This window comes from Oncorhynchus mykiss, chromosome 24 (assembly GCF_057628025.1).
Source record: "Oncorhynchus mykiss isolate SJ-2025 chromosome 24, ASM5762802v1, whole genome shotgun sequence".
NCBI lineage: Eukaryota > Metazoa > Chordata > Actinopteri > Salmoniformes > Salmonidae > Oncorhynchus > Oncorhynchus mykiss.
Genome location: NC_143045.1, coordinates 35,577,365 through 35,592,500, shown reverse-complemented (window position 1 = coordinate 35,592,500; position 15,136 = coordinate 35,577,365). Strand labels below are relative to the sequence as shown.

At 43.3% G+C, this 15,136-nt stretch overlaps 1 protein-coding gene across 3 annotated transcripts in view; it reads left to right on the top strand.

The window, feature by feature from the left end:
• The window catches only part of LOC110503403 (myelin-associated neurite-outgrowth inhibitor), a 98,284-nt gene that overhangs the window by 29,764 nt on the left and 53,384 nt on the right, over nt 1–15,136 (top strand). For 2 of the 3 annotated variants that reach the window (XM_036961989.2, XM_036961988.2), the window contains exon 2: nt 9,109–9,216. The exons of the other annotated variant lie outside the window; for it this stretch is intronic. In XM_036961989.2, coding sequence (XP_036817884.1) covers nt 9,155–9,216 — 62 coding nt within the window. In that variant the 5' untranslated portion in view covers nt 9,109–9,154. The remainder of the gene's footprint in view (nt 1–9,108; nt 9,217–15,136) is intronic. 3 annotated transcript variants of the gene reach the window in all.

Genomic DNA, 15,136 nt, shown 5'->3' with positions numbered 1-15,136 from the left:
TCCCTCCCTCTCTCTCTCTCGATCCCTCCCTCTCTCTCTCTCGATCCCTCCCTCTCTCTCTCTCGATCCCTCCCTCTCTCTCTCTCGATCTCTATCTCTCGCTCGATCTCTATGTCTCTCTCGATATCTCTCTCTCTCTCGATATCTCTCTCTCTCTCTCTCTCTCTCTCTCTCTCTCTCGAGATCCCTCTCTCTCTCTCGAGATCCCTCTCTCTCTCTCTCGAGATCCCTCTCTCTCTCTCTCTCTCTCTCTCTCTCTCTCTCTCTCTCTCTCTCTCTCTCTCGAGATCCCTCTCTCTCTCTCGAGATCCCTCTCTGTCTCTCTCTCTCTCTCTCTCTCTCTCTCTCTCTCTCTCTCTCGAGATCCCTCTCTCGAGATCCCTCTCTCTCTCTCGAGATCCCTCTCTCTCTCTCTCTCTCTCTCTCTCTCTCTCTCTCGAGATCCCTCTCTCTCTCTCTCTAGATCCCTCTCTCTCTCTCGATCTCTATCTCTCGCTCGATCTCTATGTCTCTCTCTCTCGATATCTCTCTCTCAATTCAATTCAATTCAATTCAATTCAATTCAAGGGCTTTATTGGCATGGGAAACATGTGTTAACATTGCCAAAGCAAGTGAGGTAGACAACATACAAAGTGAAAATATAAAGTGAAAAACAACAAAAATTAACAGTAAACATTACACATACAGAGGTTTCAAAACAGTAAAGACATTACAAATGTCATATTATATATATATATACAGTGTTTTAACAATGTACAAATGGTTAAAGGACACAAGATAAAATAAATAAGCATAAATATGGGTTGTATTTACAATGGTGTGTGTTCTTCACTGGTTGCCCTTTTCTCGTGGCAACAGGTCACAAATCTTGCTGCTGTGATGGCACACTGTGGAATTTCACCCAGTAGATATGGGAGTTTTTCAAATTTGGATTTGTTTTCGAATTCTTTGTGGATCTGTGTAATCTGAGGGAAATATGTCTCTCTAATATGGTCATACATTGGGCAGGAGGTTAGGAAGTGCAGCTCAGTTTCCACCTCATTTTGTGGGCAGTGAGCACATAGCCTGTCTTCTCTTGAGAGCCATGTCTGCCTACGGCGGCCTTTCTCAATAGCAAGGCTATGCTCACTGAGTCTGTACATAGTCAAAGCTTTCCTTAATTTTGGGTCAGTCACAGTGGTCAGGTATTCTGCCGCTGTGTACTCTCTGTTTAGGGCCAAATAGCATTCTAGTTTGCTCTGTTTTTTTGTTAATTCTTTCCAATGTGTCAAGTAATTATCTTTTTGTTTTCTCATGATTTGGTTGGGTCTAATTGTGCTGTTGTCCTGGGGCTCTGTAGGGTGTGTTTGTGTTTGTGAACAGAGCCCCAGGACCAGCTTGCTTAGGGGACTCTTCTCCAGGTTCATCTCTCTGTAGGTGATGGCTTTGTTATGGAAGGTTTGTGAATCACTTCCTTTTAGGTGGTTGTAGAATTTAACGGCTCTTTTCTGGATTTTGATAATTAGTGGGTATCGGCCTAATTCTGCTCTGCATGCATTATTTGGTGTTCTACGTTGTACACGGAGGATATTTTTGCAGAATTCTGCGTGCAGAGTCTCAATTTGGTGTTTGTCCCATTTTGTGAAGTCTTGGTTGGTGAGCGGACCCCAGACCTCACAACCATAAAGGGCAATGGGCTCTATGACTGATTCAAGTATTTTTAGCCAAATCCTAATTGGTATGTTGAAATTTATGTTTCTTTTGATGGCATAGAATGCCCTTCTTGCCTTGTCTCTCAGATCGTTCACAGCTTTGTGGAAGTTACCTGTGGCGCTGATGTTTAGGCCAAGGTATGTATAGTTTTTTGTGTGCTCTAGGGCAACAGTGTCTAGATTGAATTTGTATTTGTGGTCCTGGTGACTGGACCTTTTTTGGAACACCATTATTTTGGTCTTACTGAGATTTACTGTCAGGGCCCAGGTCTGACAGAATCTGTGCATAAGATCTAGGTGCTGCTGTAGGCCCTCCTTGGTTGGTGACAGAAGCACCAGATCATCGGCAAACAGCAGACATTTGACTTCGGATTCTAGCAGGGGGAGGCCGGGTGCTGCAGACTTTTCTAGTGCCCGCGCCAATTCGTTGATATATATGTTGAAGAGGGTGGGGCTTAAACTGCATCCCTGTCTAACCCCACGACCCTGTGTGAAGAAATGTGTGTGTTTTTTGCCAATTTTAACCGCACACTTGTTGTTTGTGTACATGGATTTTATAATGTCGTATGTTTTACCCCCAACACCACTTTCCATCAGTTTGTATAGCAGACCCTCATGCCAGATTGAGTCGAAGGCTTTTTTGAAATCAACAAAGCATGAGAAGACTTTGCCTTTGTTTTGGTTTGTTTGGTTGTCAATTAGGGTGTGCAGGGTGAATACATGGTCTGTTGTACGGTAATTTGGTAAAAAGCCAATTTGACATTTGCTCAGTACATTGTTTTCATTGAGGAAATGTACGAGTCTGCTGTTAATAATAATGCAGAGGATTTTCCCAAGGTTACTGTTGACACATATTCCACGGTAGTTATTGGGGTCAAATTTGTCTCCACTTTTGTGGATTGGGGTGATCAGTCCTTGGTTCCAAATATTGGGGAAGATGCCAGAGCTAAGTATGATGTTAAAGAGTTTTAGTATAGCCAATTGGAATTTGTTGTCTGTATATTTGATCATTTCATTGAGGATACCATCAACACCACAGGCCTTTTTGGGTTGGAGGGTTTTTATTTTGTCCTGTAACTCATTCAATGTAATTGGATAATCCAGTGGGTTCTGGTAGTCTTTAATAGATGATTCTAAGATCTGTATTTGATCATGTATATGTTTTTGCTCTTTATTCTTTGTTATAGAGCCAAAAAGATTGGAGAAGTGGTTTACCCATACATCTCCATTTTGGATAGATAATTCTTCTTGTTGTTGTTTGTTTAGTGTTTTCCAATTTTCCCAGAAGTGGTTAGAGTCTATGGATTCTTCAATTGCATTGAGCTGATTTCTGACATGCTGTTCCTTCTTTTTCCGTAGTGTATTTCTGTATTGTTTTAGTGATTCACCATAGTGAAGGCGTAGACTCAGGTTTTCCGGGTCTCTATGTTTTTGGTTGGACAGGTTTCTCAATTTCTTTCTTAGATTTTTGCATTCTTCATCAAACCATTTGTCATTATTGTTAATTTTCTTCGGTTTTCTATTTGAGATTTTTAGATTTGATAGGGAAGCTGAGAGGTCAAATATACTGTTAAGATTTTCTACTGCCAAGTTTACACCTTCACTATTACAGCGGAACGTTTTACCCAGGAAATTGTCTAAAAGGGATTGAATTTGTTGTTGCCTAATTGTTTTTTGGTAGGTTTCCAAACTGCATTCCTTCCATCTATAGCATTTCTTAATGTTACTCAGTTCCTTTGGCTTTGATGCCTCATGATTGATTATTGCTCTGTTTAAGTAGACTGTGATTTTGCTGTGGTCTGATAGGGGTGTCAGTGGGCTGACTGTGAACGCTCTGAGAGACTCTGGGTTGAGGTCGGTGATAAAGTAGTCTACAGTACTACTGCCAAGAGATGAGCTATAGGTGTACCTACCATAGGAGTCCCCTCGAAGCCTACCGTTGACTATGTACATACCCAGCGTGCGACAGAGCTGCAGGAGTTGTGACCCGTTTTTGTTGGTTATGTTGTCATAGTTGTGCCTAGGGGGGCATATGTGGGAGGGAATGCTGTCACCTCCAGGCAGGTGTTTGTCCCCCTGTGTGCTTAGGGTGTCAGGTTCTTGTCCGGTTCTGGCATTTAGGTCGCCACAGACTAGTACATGTCCCTGGGCCTGGAAATGATTGATTTCCCCCTCCAGGATGGAGAAGCTGTCTTCATTAAAATATGGGGATTCTAGTGGGGGGATATAGGTAGCACACAGGAGGACATTTTTCTCTGTTAGGATAATTTCCTTTTGAATTTCTAGCCAAATGTAAAATGTTCCTGTTTTGATTAATTTAATGGAGTGAGTTAGGTCTGCTCTATACCAAATTAGCATACCCCCTGAGTCCCTTCCCTGTTTCACACCTGGTAGTTTGGTGGATGGGACTACCAGCTCTCTGTAACCTAGAGGGCAACCAGTGGGTCCGTCTCCTCTATACCAGGTTTCTTGCAGGATGACAATGTCTGTATTACCGATTTCTTTGGTGAAGTCCGGGTTTCTGCTCTTTAGGCCAAAGGCAGATGACCTCAGGCCTTGGATATTCCATGATAATATAGTGAAGGCTTTTTGTTCCGTAGAGTGTCCAATGTTGTTGGTCGTGGTTTGGCCTCAGGCCAGTAAGTGTGAGCAGAGCCTGCTGAGCATCTGGTACATGCCATTGGCTTCGGCGAGTGTGAGAGTGGGGGTTGGGACTGTTTGCCCGCTCACTACCTGGGCGTATGTGTGGCTTCCATGTTGAGGCCCTCTTTGCGGGGGTGGGGTGCATGGGGTGGGCAGGAGTGGCATAGGTCTGACCTGGGTGGGCCTAAATGGGGTGTGGGCATGGTTGACGTGGGGGGGTGTTGATTGGTTGGGGTGGGGGTGTGGATGTGTCTGGGTGTACTGTGGTCTGGATGTAATTCCTCTTGGCGTGGGTCCTCTATGTGTAGGTCCAGGGGGGGGTCCTGCAGATCTGGGAGGGTGTCTCGCTGGTCTGGATGGGGTGTCTATTGATCTGTTGCTCCTGTGTGAAGTGTTGGGGATACGTTTGAGAGCGATGTCCTTTAGAGTTCGGGCAAAGGTGGGCACTGCTGCCTTGTAGAGGTGGACCTGGTCATAGAGGCTGTTCAAGTCCAGGGTGGAGTGGTGGGCCAGGAAAACGTTTGGTTTTGAGGCACAGTCACGGGAAATACTTGCATTTACCCGCTGTATTGTGGCAGGGTGGAAGTCTTTTCGTGGTAGCAGGGTGGAGATAACCACTTGTGCGTTGGGGAAAGTAGAAGAAGCCTTTTCAATCACTCTCTTCAGTGCTGTGGCCACTCTTTCCTGCAGTGCTCTCAGGTCGTTTGTGCCTGTGTGTATTATTATGTGGCTGGGTGAGCCTAGTTTGGCCTCAGACAGAAGGTCGAGGGCACGCTGGGTGTTTGGACACCAGAGTTTAGACACACTGTGTTTGGGAAAAAGTTTTTTTTCTTCTATATATTTCCCATTTGAGTCCATAAGTAGTACAATCTGTGTCTTGTGTTTGTCCTCAGTGGGTGTGGGGGGGTTGTCAAAAGGGCTATCAGGGTGGCTGACAGGGGGGGTGCTCAGAGGGGGTGAGAGCCTCTGGGCTTGGGGTTCTTCATTTGTCTGTTCTGCTGTGATTTCGACTCTATGGTCAGGGTCTGGTGTGGACTGTTCTGCTGTGGTGTCGACTCTATGTTCAGGGTCTGGTGTGGACTGTTCTGCTGTGGTGTCGAGACTTTTGTTGGGTGCTGAAGTGGGCTGTTCTGCTGGCTTCTCTGTGGGGGTGGCCACCTCTCTAGTGGGTTGTTCTCTGTCACACGCCGTCCCCATCAACTTCTCCTCCATCCCCCTCAACCTCTCCTCCACCAGCAGTCTGATACTCTCCTCTAGTGCTCTGTTCTGCTCCTCTTTCTCCTGTTGTATTTGTCTCACCACTGTCCAAAGTGCAGATATGTCTCTGTCCACCTCCAGCTCTCCGGGTCTGGTTAAGGGGCTGTTGTTGTGCTGGACTGTTGTCTGGGTCTGCGCTGACTGAAGTGTAATCACCTGCTGTTCCAGCTCCACCTGTCTTACCTCCAGCTGGGTGAATTTGTCCTTCATTTCAATGAGGGAGTGGTAATCTGTGCTGGGAGGTTGACTCTCCACTGGGGGTTGCTCATCTGTGGGGTTACATAATGAAGAGGTCTGGTCTGACCCGCTCTGTGTGGGGGTATCATTATCAAGGCAGAGCTTCTCCTGCTGGGCTAATTCTTTGATTAGGTGAAAGTCCAGCTGAAACTGTTTGTGGTTATTCTGTACCATTACTGATCCGGATTTATAGATATTTATATTACTTAACTCAGAGTCCTCGTTATCAAGTATTCTGAGTTTCCACCCCTCGTTAATCCCCCCTCTCGTAACAAAGGGGTAGTGTGCTAATATAGCACTGTGCCATGCCAGGGGATGGTTTGTGTGGAAGATGAGGTTGCTGATGTTCCCATTTTTGTAATAGTCAGCAAAAAGTGTCTCTTGATTTTCCATAAGGAGCTTCTTCTTGTGGTCTTTTCTTGCCTTATCATTCTTTACATGCAAAGGGTACTGTATTTTAATTACCTCTGAACAGCGGGAGGGAGCTTCTAAGGCCTCTCCATTTGGTTGGGGTAGACTGTGTGACTCTCCTGCCATTGTTGGGCTAATGAGCTTTGACACCTCTCACTTGACACGTCAGTGCTAGTTGAAGCTGTATCAAGCTTGGCAGAATTATGTTAGAATTCAGTCCTTATAAAGTAATGTTGTGTATTTTTCTTCTTGGCTTTTGGAAATAAAATATTGTTTCAGACTAAACATTACTCACTCAGTTCCAGGTTGGATGGTGTTTTCAGGTTTCTGTTGTTTTCCAGAGAATTTGCTGTATAGGGTAAAAAATCCTTGGTTGTTGTGAACTTTCCAGGTGATTCCGTAATTCCGTCCAAAATGAGGTTGTAGGTTTTAAGTTTTGATTTGAAGTAGGGGTTATGTTGAAGAGGGTAGAATCCAGTATGTGTTCCTGACAAAAAATCCAAGTTTATCTAACTCCTAACCTATCTTTTTTAAAGAAAATGCTGAAAAATGCAGGAGCTCTGATCCTGACCTCTGCTCTGCCTCTCTCTCTCTGTCTCTCTCTCTCTCTCGATATCTCTCTCTCTCTCTCTCGATATCTCTCTCTCTCTCGATATCTCTCTCTCTCTCTCTCCCTCTCTTTCTCGAGATCCCTCTCTCTCGAGATCCCTCTCTCTCTCTCTCTCTCTCTCTCTCTCTCTCTCTCTCTCGAGATCCCTCTCTCTCTCGAGATCCCTCTCTCTCTCGAGATCCCTCTCTCTCTCTATCTCTCTCTCTCTCCCTCTCTTTCTCGAGATCCCTCTCTCTCTCTCTCTCTCTCTCTCTCTCTCTCTCTCTCTCTCTCTCTCTCTCTCTCTCGAGATCTCTCTCTCTCTCTCTCTCTCTCTCTCTCTCTCTCTCTCGAGATCCCTCTCTCTCTCTCTCTCTCTCGAGATCTTTTCCTCTCTCTCGTTCCCTCTCTCGATCCCTCTCTCGATCTCTCTCTCGTTCCCTCTCTCGATCCCTCTCTCGATCCCTCTCTCGATCCCTCTCTCGATCCCTCTCTCGATCTCTCTCTCTCGATCCCCCTCTCTCTCTCTCGATCCCCCTCTCTCTCTCTCGATCCCCCTCTCTCTCTCTCGATCCCCCTCTCTCTCGATCCCCCTCTCTCTCTCTCGATCCCCCTCTCTCTCTCTCGATCCCTCTCTCAAATTCAAGCTGCTTTATTGGCATGAAAAACATTGTCAATATTGCCAAAGCAACAATGTATACAATATACATTGTAACAAAATTGTAAATGATAGCAAATAATAATATAAAATGGTAGTAAATAATAATACAAAAATAAATACAATAAAATGGTAACAGTCTACAGTAAACATTAATAATTATAGTAATAACAATAATAGTAATAATAAGTAAGTTACTGTTTACTATGCAGATGTTATTATTCAGTGTCCCTCAGGCTATGGCAGGAAAATACATATTTGGCTGCAAGAGGAGCCATTGCTCCTTCGCCCATGAGTATTCTTAGTTTTTCCTCTGGGTTCAATTTGTAAAAATTTGGAATATATGTAGTCATTTCTGTGAATAATGAATCTCTTTGTGAGGAATATTTATCACAGTAAAGGAGAAAGTGCATCTCTGTCTCTACCTCCCCTGTCATGCAGTGACCACATACACGCTCCTCTTTGGGTAGCCATGTCTTTTTATGTCTGCCGGTTTCTATTGCCAATCGGTGGTCACTCAGCCTGTACTTGGTAAGGATCTGTCTCTGCTTCGTATCTCTGACAGAGTAGAGATAATCAGCCAATTCATATTCTCTGTTTAGGGTCAGATAGCAATTTAGTCGGCTTTGGGATTTTGTTTCGTTTTTCCAGTATTGTAAGTATGATTCCTTTGATTGGTTCATGATTTTGTTTATTGGAATTCTTTCTTTTGAAGCAGTGCTGGTGTCAGCTTGGTTGGTGAGGTCTCTCTCTCTCGATCCCTCTCTCTCTCGATCTCTTCCTCTCTCGATCCCTCCCTCTCTCGATCCCTCTCTCTCTCGATCCCTCTCTCTCTCGATCCCTCTCTCTCTCGATCCCTCTCTCTTTCTCGATCCCTCTCTCGATCTCTCTCTCTTCCTCTCGATCTCTCTCTCTTCCTCTCGATCTCTCTCGATCTCTATCTTTTTGTTCCTTCTCAGTGGCAGAGGGTGTGTTTTGCTTTGCTGCCTCCATTGTTTTGCTGGTGTGCATTGGGGCTACGCCTGTCTGAGGGTTGCTTTGCATGGACACACACACACACAGATGCCTACATATACACACATACAGAGACCTATACACTGAGTGTACAAAACATTAGGAACACCTCCCTACTATTGAGTTGCCATGTTGACTCCAAGTTCTCTGGATGTCCTTTAGGCGGTGGACCATTCTTGATACACAAAGGAAGCTGTTGAGCGTGAAAAACCCAGCAGCGTTGCAGTTCTTGACCCACTCTAAATGACACAAATACACAATCCATGTCTCAATTGTATCGAGGCTTAAAAATCCTTCATTAACCCGTCTCCTCCCCTTCATCTACACACTGATAGAATTGGATTTAACAGGTGATTTCAACAAGGGGTGAATCCAGGTAAAAGCTCTGTCATGGAAAGACAGCTTTTACCAGAATGTTTTGTACCCTCAGTGTACATAAACACACATCAATTAATACAACTGTGAACATGCAACTCTATCTCACACACACACACACTAGTACAACCATTCAGCATAAGATCCCTCAACATAAACGAACACAGGCCTCTACCATGACTGTGATTGATGCGCTTCATTATAATCATGATCTGTTGCTGTTTTAATTTCAGATTTGCATATCCACTCCCACCTCTTCCTCATTTGCATACAACGAGAATGGCGAGCGGGCACCCCACTGACAAATACAGTTTCATGTACCAACCAGACACGCACAAGAGGTACGACACACACACACACACACAAGGTGCAATACACACACACACACACAAGGTGCAATACACACACACAAGGTGCAATACACACACACACAAGGTACAATACACACACAAGGTAACACACACACACACACAAGGTAACACACACACAAGGTAACACACACACACACACAAGGTAACACACACACACACACAAGGTAACACACACACACACACACAAGGTAACACACACAAGGTAACACACACACACAAGGTAACACGCACACACACAAGGTAACACACACACAAGGTAACACACACACAAGGTAACACACACACACAAGGTAACACACAAGGTAACACACACACAAGGTAACACACACACAAGGTAACACACACACAAGGTAACACACACAAGGTAACACACACAAGGTAACACACACACACACACAAGGTAACACAAACACACACACAAGGTAACACAAACACACAAGGTAACACACACACACAATGTAACACACACACAAGGTAACACACACACACAAGGTAACACACACAAGGTAACACACACAAGGTAACACACACACACAAGGTAACACACACACACAAGGTAACACACACACACAAGGTAACACACACACACAAGGTAACACACACACACAAGGTAACACGCACACAAGGTAACACACACAAGGTAACACACACACACACACACACAAGCACACAAGGTATAACACACAAGCACACAAGGTATAACACACACACACACAAAATGTATAACACACACACAAGGTATAACACACACAAGGTATAACACACACACGCACAAGGTATAACACACACACGCACAAGGTATAACACATACACACGCACAAGGTATAACACACGCACAAGGTATAACACACACACACACACAAGGTATAACACACACACACACAAGGTATGACACACACACACACACACACACACACACACAAGGTATAACACACACACAAGGTATAACACACACACACACAAGGTATAACACACACACACACACAAGGTATAATACACACACACACACACAAGGTATAATACACACACACACACACAAGGTATAATACACACACACACAAGTTATAATGCACACACACAAGGTATAACACACACACACAAGGTATAACACACACACAAGGTATAACACACACACACACACAAGGTATAACACACACACACACAAGGTATAAGGTATAACACACACATACACACACAAGGTATAACACACACACACACACACAAGGTATAACACACACAAGGTATAACACACACATGGTATAACACACACACACACACACACACAAGGTATAACACACATACACACACAAGGTATAACACACACACACACAAGGTATAACACACACACACACACAAGACATAACACACACACACAAGGTATAACACACACACACACACACACACAAGGTATAACACACACACACACAAGGTATAACACACACACACACACACAATGAATAACACACACACAAAGAATAACACACACACACAAGGTATAACACACACAAGGTATAACAACAAGGTATAACACACACAAGGTATAACACACACATACACAAGGTATAACATACGCAAGGTATAACACACACACACACAAGGTATAACATGCACAAGGTATAGCACACACACACACACACACAAGGTATAACACACACACACACACACACAAGGTATAACATGCACAAGGTATAACACACACACACACACACACAAGGTATAACACACACACACACACACACAAGGTATAACACACACACGCACACAAGTTATAACACACACGCACACAAGTTATAACACACACACTCACACAAGTTATAACACACACACTCACACAAGTTATAACACACACACACAAGGTATAACACACACACACACAAGGTATAACAACACACTCACACAAGGTATAACACACAAACACACACAAGGTAACACACACACAAGGTAACACACACACAAGGTAACACACACACACACACAAGGTAACACACACACACACACAAGGTAACACACACACACACACACAAGGTAACACACACAAGGTAACACGCACACACACAAGGTAACACACACACAAGGTAACACACACACAAGGTAACACACACACACAAGGTAACACACAAGGTAACACACACACAAGGTAACACACACACAAGGTAACACACACAAGGTAACACACACACACACACACACAAGGTAACACAAACACACACACAAGGTAACACAAACACACAAGGTAACACACACACACAATGTAACACACACACAAGGTAACACACACACACAAGGTAACACACACAAGGTAACACACACACACAAGGTAACACACACACACAAGGTAACACGCACACAAGGTAACACACACAAGGTAACACACACACACACACACAAGCACACAAGGTATAACACACAAGCACACAAGGTATAACACACACACACACAAAATGTATAACACACACACAAGGTATAACACACACAAGGTATAACACACACACGCACAAGGTATAACACACACACGCACAAGGTATAACACATACACACGCACAAGGTATAACACACGCACAAGGTATAACACACACACACACACAAGGTATAACACACACACACACAAGGTATGACACACACACACACACACACACACACACAAGGTATAACACACACACAAGGTATAACACACACACACACAAGGTATAACACACACACACACACAAGGTATAATACACACACACACACACAAGGTATAATACACACACACACACACAAGGTATAATACACACACACACAAGTTATAATGCACACACACAAGGTATAACACACACACACAAGGTATAACACACACACACACACAAGGTATAACACACACACACACACAAGGTATAACACACACACACACAAGGTATAAGGTATAACACACACATACACACACAAGGTATAACACACACACACACACACAAGGTATAACACACACAAGGTATAACACACACATGGTATAACACACACACACACACACACAAGGTATAACACACATACACACACAAGGTATAACACACACACACACAAGGTATAACACACACACACACACAAGACATAACACACACACACACACACACACACACAAGGTATAACACACACACACACAAGGTATAACACACACACACACACACACACAATGAATAACACACACACAAAGAATAACACACACACACAAGGTATAACACACACAAGGTATAACAACAAGGTATAACACACACAAGGTATAACACACACATACACAAGGTATAACATACGCAAGGTATAACACACACACACACAAGGTATAACATGCACAAGGTATAGCACATACACACAAGGTATAACACACACACACACACACACAAGGTATAACACACACACACACACACACACACACAAGGTATAACACACACACGCACACAAGTTATAACACACGCACACAAGTTATAACACACACACTCACACAAGTTATAACACACACACTCACACAAGTTATAACACACACACACAAGGTATAACACACACACACACAAGGTATAACAACACACTCACACAAGGTATAACACACAAACACACACAAGGTATAACACACACACAAGGTATATCACACACACACACAAGGTATAACACACAAGCACACAAGGTATAACACACACACACAAGGTATAACACACACACACACAATGTATAACACACACACACAAGGTATAACACACACACACACAAGGTATAACACACACACAGAAGGTATAACACATACACACGGTATAACACACACACACACAAGGTATAACACACACAAGGTATAACACACACAAGCACAAGGTATAACACACACAAGCACAAGGTATAACACACACACACACAAGGTATAACACACACACAAGGCATAACACACACACACACACAAGGTATAACACACACACACACAAGGGATAACACACACACAAGGTATAACGAACACACAAGGTATAACACACACACACAAGGTATAACACACACAAGCACAAGGTATAACACACACACACAAGGTACACAGGATATAACACACACACACACACACAAGGTATAACACACACACACCAGGTATAACACACACACACAAGGTATAACACACACACACACCCCAGGTATAACACACACACACACACAAGGTATGACACACACACAAGGTATAACACACACACTCACACAAGGTATAACACACCCACACAAACAAGGTATAACACACACACTCACACAAGGTATAACACACACTCACACAAGGTATAACACACCCACACACACAAGGTATAACACACACACACACAAGGTATAACACACACACACACAAGGTACAACACACACAAGCACAAGGTAACACACACACACAAACACGGTATAACACACACACACACACAAGGTATAACACACACACACACACAAGGGATAACACACACACACACAATGTATAACACACACAAGGTATAACACACAAGGTATAACACACACATACACAAGGTATAACATATGCAAGGTATAACACACACACACACAAGGTATAACACACACACACACACACACAAGGGATAACACACACACACACAATGTATAACACACACAAGGTATAACATACACAAGGTATAACACACACACACACAAGGTATAACACACACACACAAGGTATAACACACACACACACACACAAGGTATAACACACACACACACACAAGTTGTAACACACACACACACACAAGTTATAACACACACACTCACACAAGTTATAACACACACACTCACACAAGTTATAACACACACACACAAGGTATAACACACACACACACACAAGGTGTATAACACACACAAGGTATAACACACACACCGCACAAGGTATAACACACCCACACACAAGGTATAACACACACACACACACACACACACAAGGCACAACACACACAAGCACAAACACAAGCACAAACACACACACAAACACACACACGCACACAAGCTATAACACACACACACACACACAAGGTATAACACACACACACACACACACACAAGGTATAACACACCCACACACACAAGGTATAACACACACACACACAAGGTATAACACACACACACACAAGGTATAACACACACACACATTCAAGGTATAACACACACACACACACACAAGGTATAACACACACACACACACACAAGGTATAACACACCCACACACAAGGTATAATACACACACAAGGTATAACACACACACACAAGGTATAACACACACACACACACACACACAAGGAATAATACACACACACACAAGGTATAATACACACACACACACAAGGTATAACACACAAGGTATAACACACACACACACACACAAGGTATAACACACACAAACACAAGGTATAACACACACACTCACACAAGTTATAACACACCCACACACACAAGGTATAACACACAAACAAGGTATAACACACAAGGTATAACACACACAAGGTATAACACACACACACACACACACAAGGTATAACACACACACACACAAGGTATAACACACACAAACACAAGGTATAACACACACACTCACACAAGTTATAACACACCCACACACACAAGGTATAACACACAAACACAAGGTATAACACACACACACACACAAGGTATAACACACACAATGTATAACACACACAAGGTATAATACACACACACACACAAGGTATAATACGCACACACACACACAAGGTATAACACACACACACAAGGTATAACACACAAGGTATAACACACACACACACACACACACAAGGTATAACACACACACACACAAGGTATAACACACACACACACAAGGTATAACACACACAAACACAAGGTATAACACACACACTCACACAAG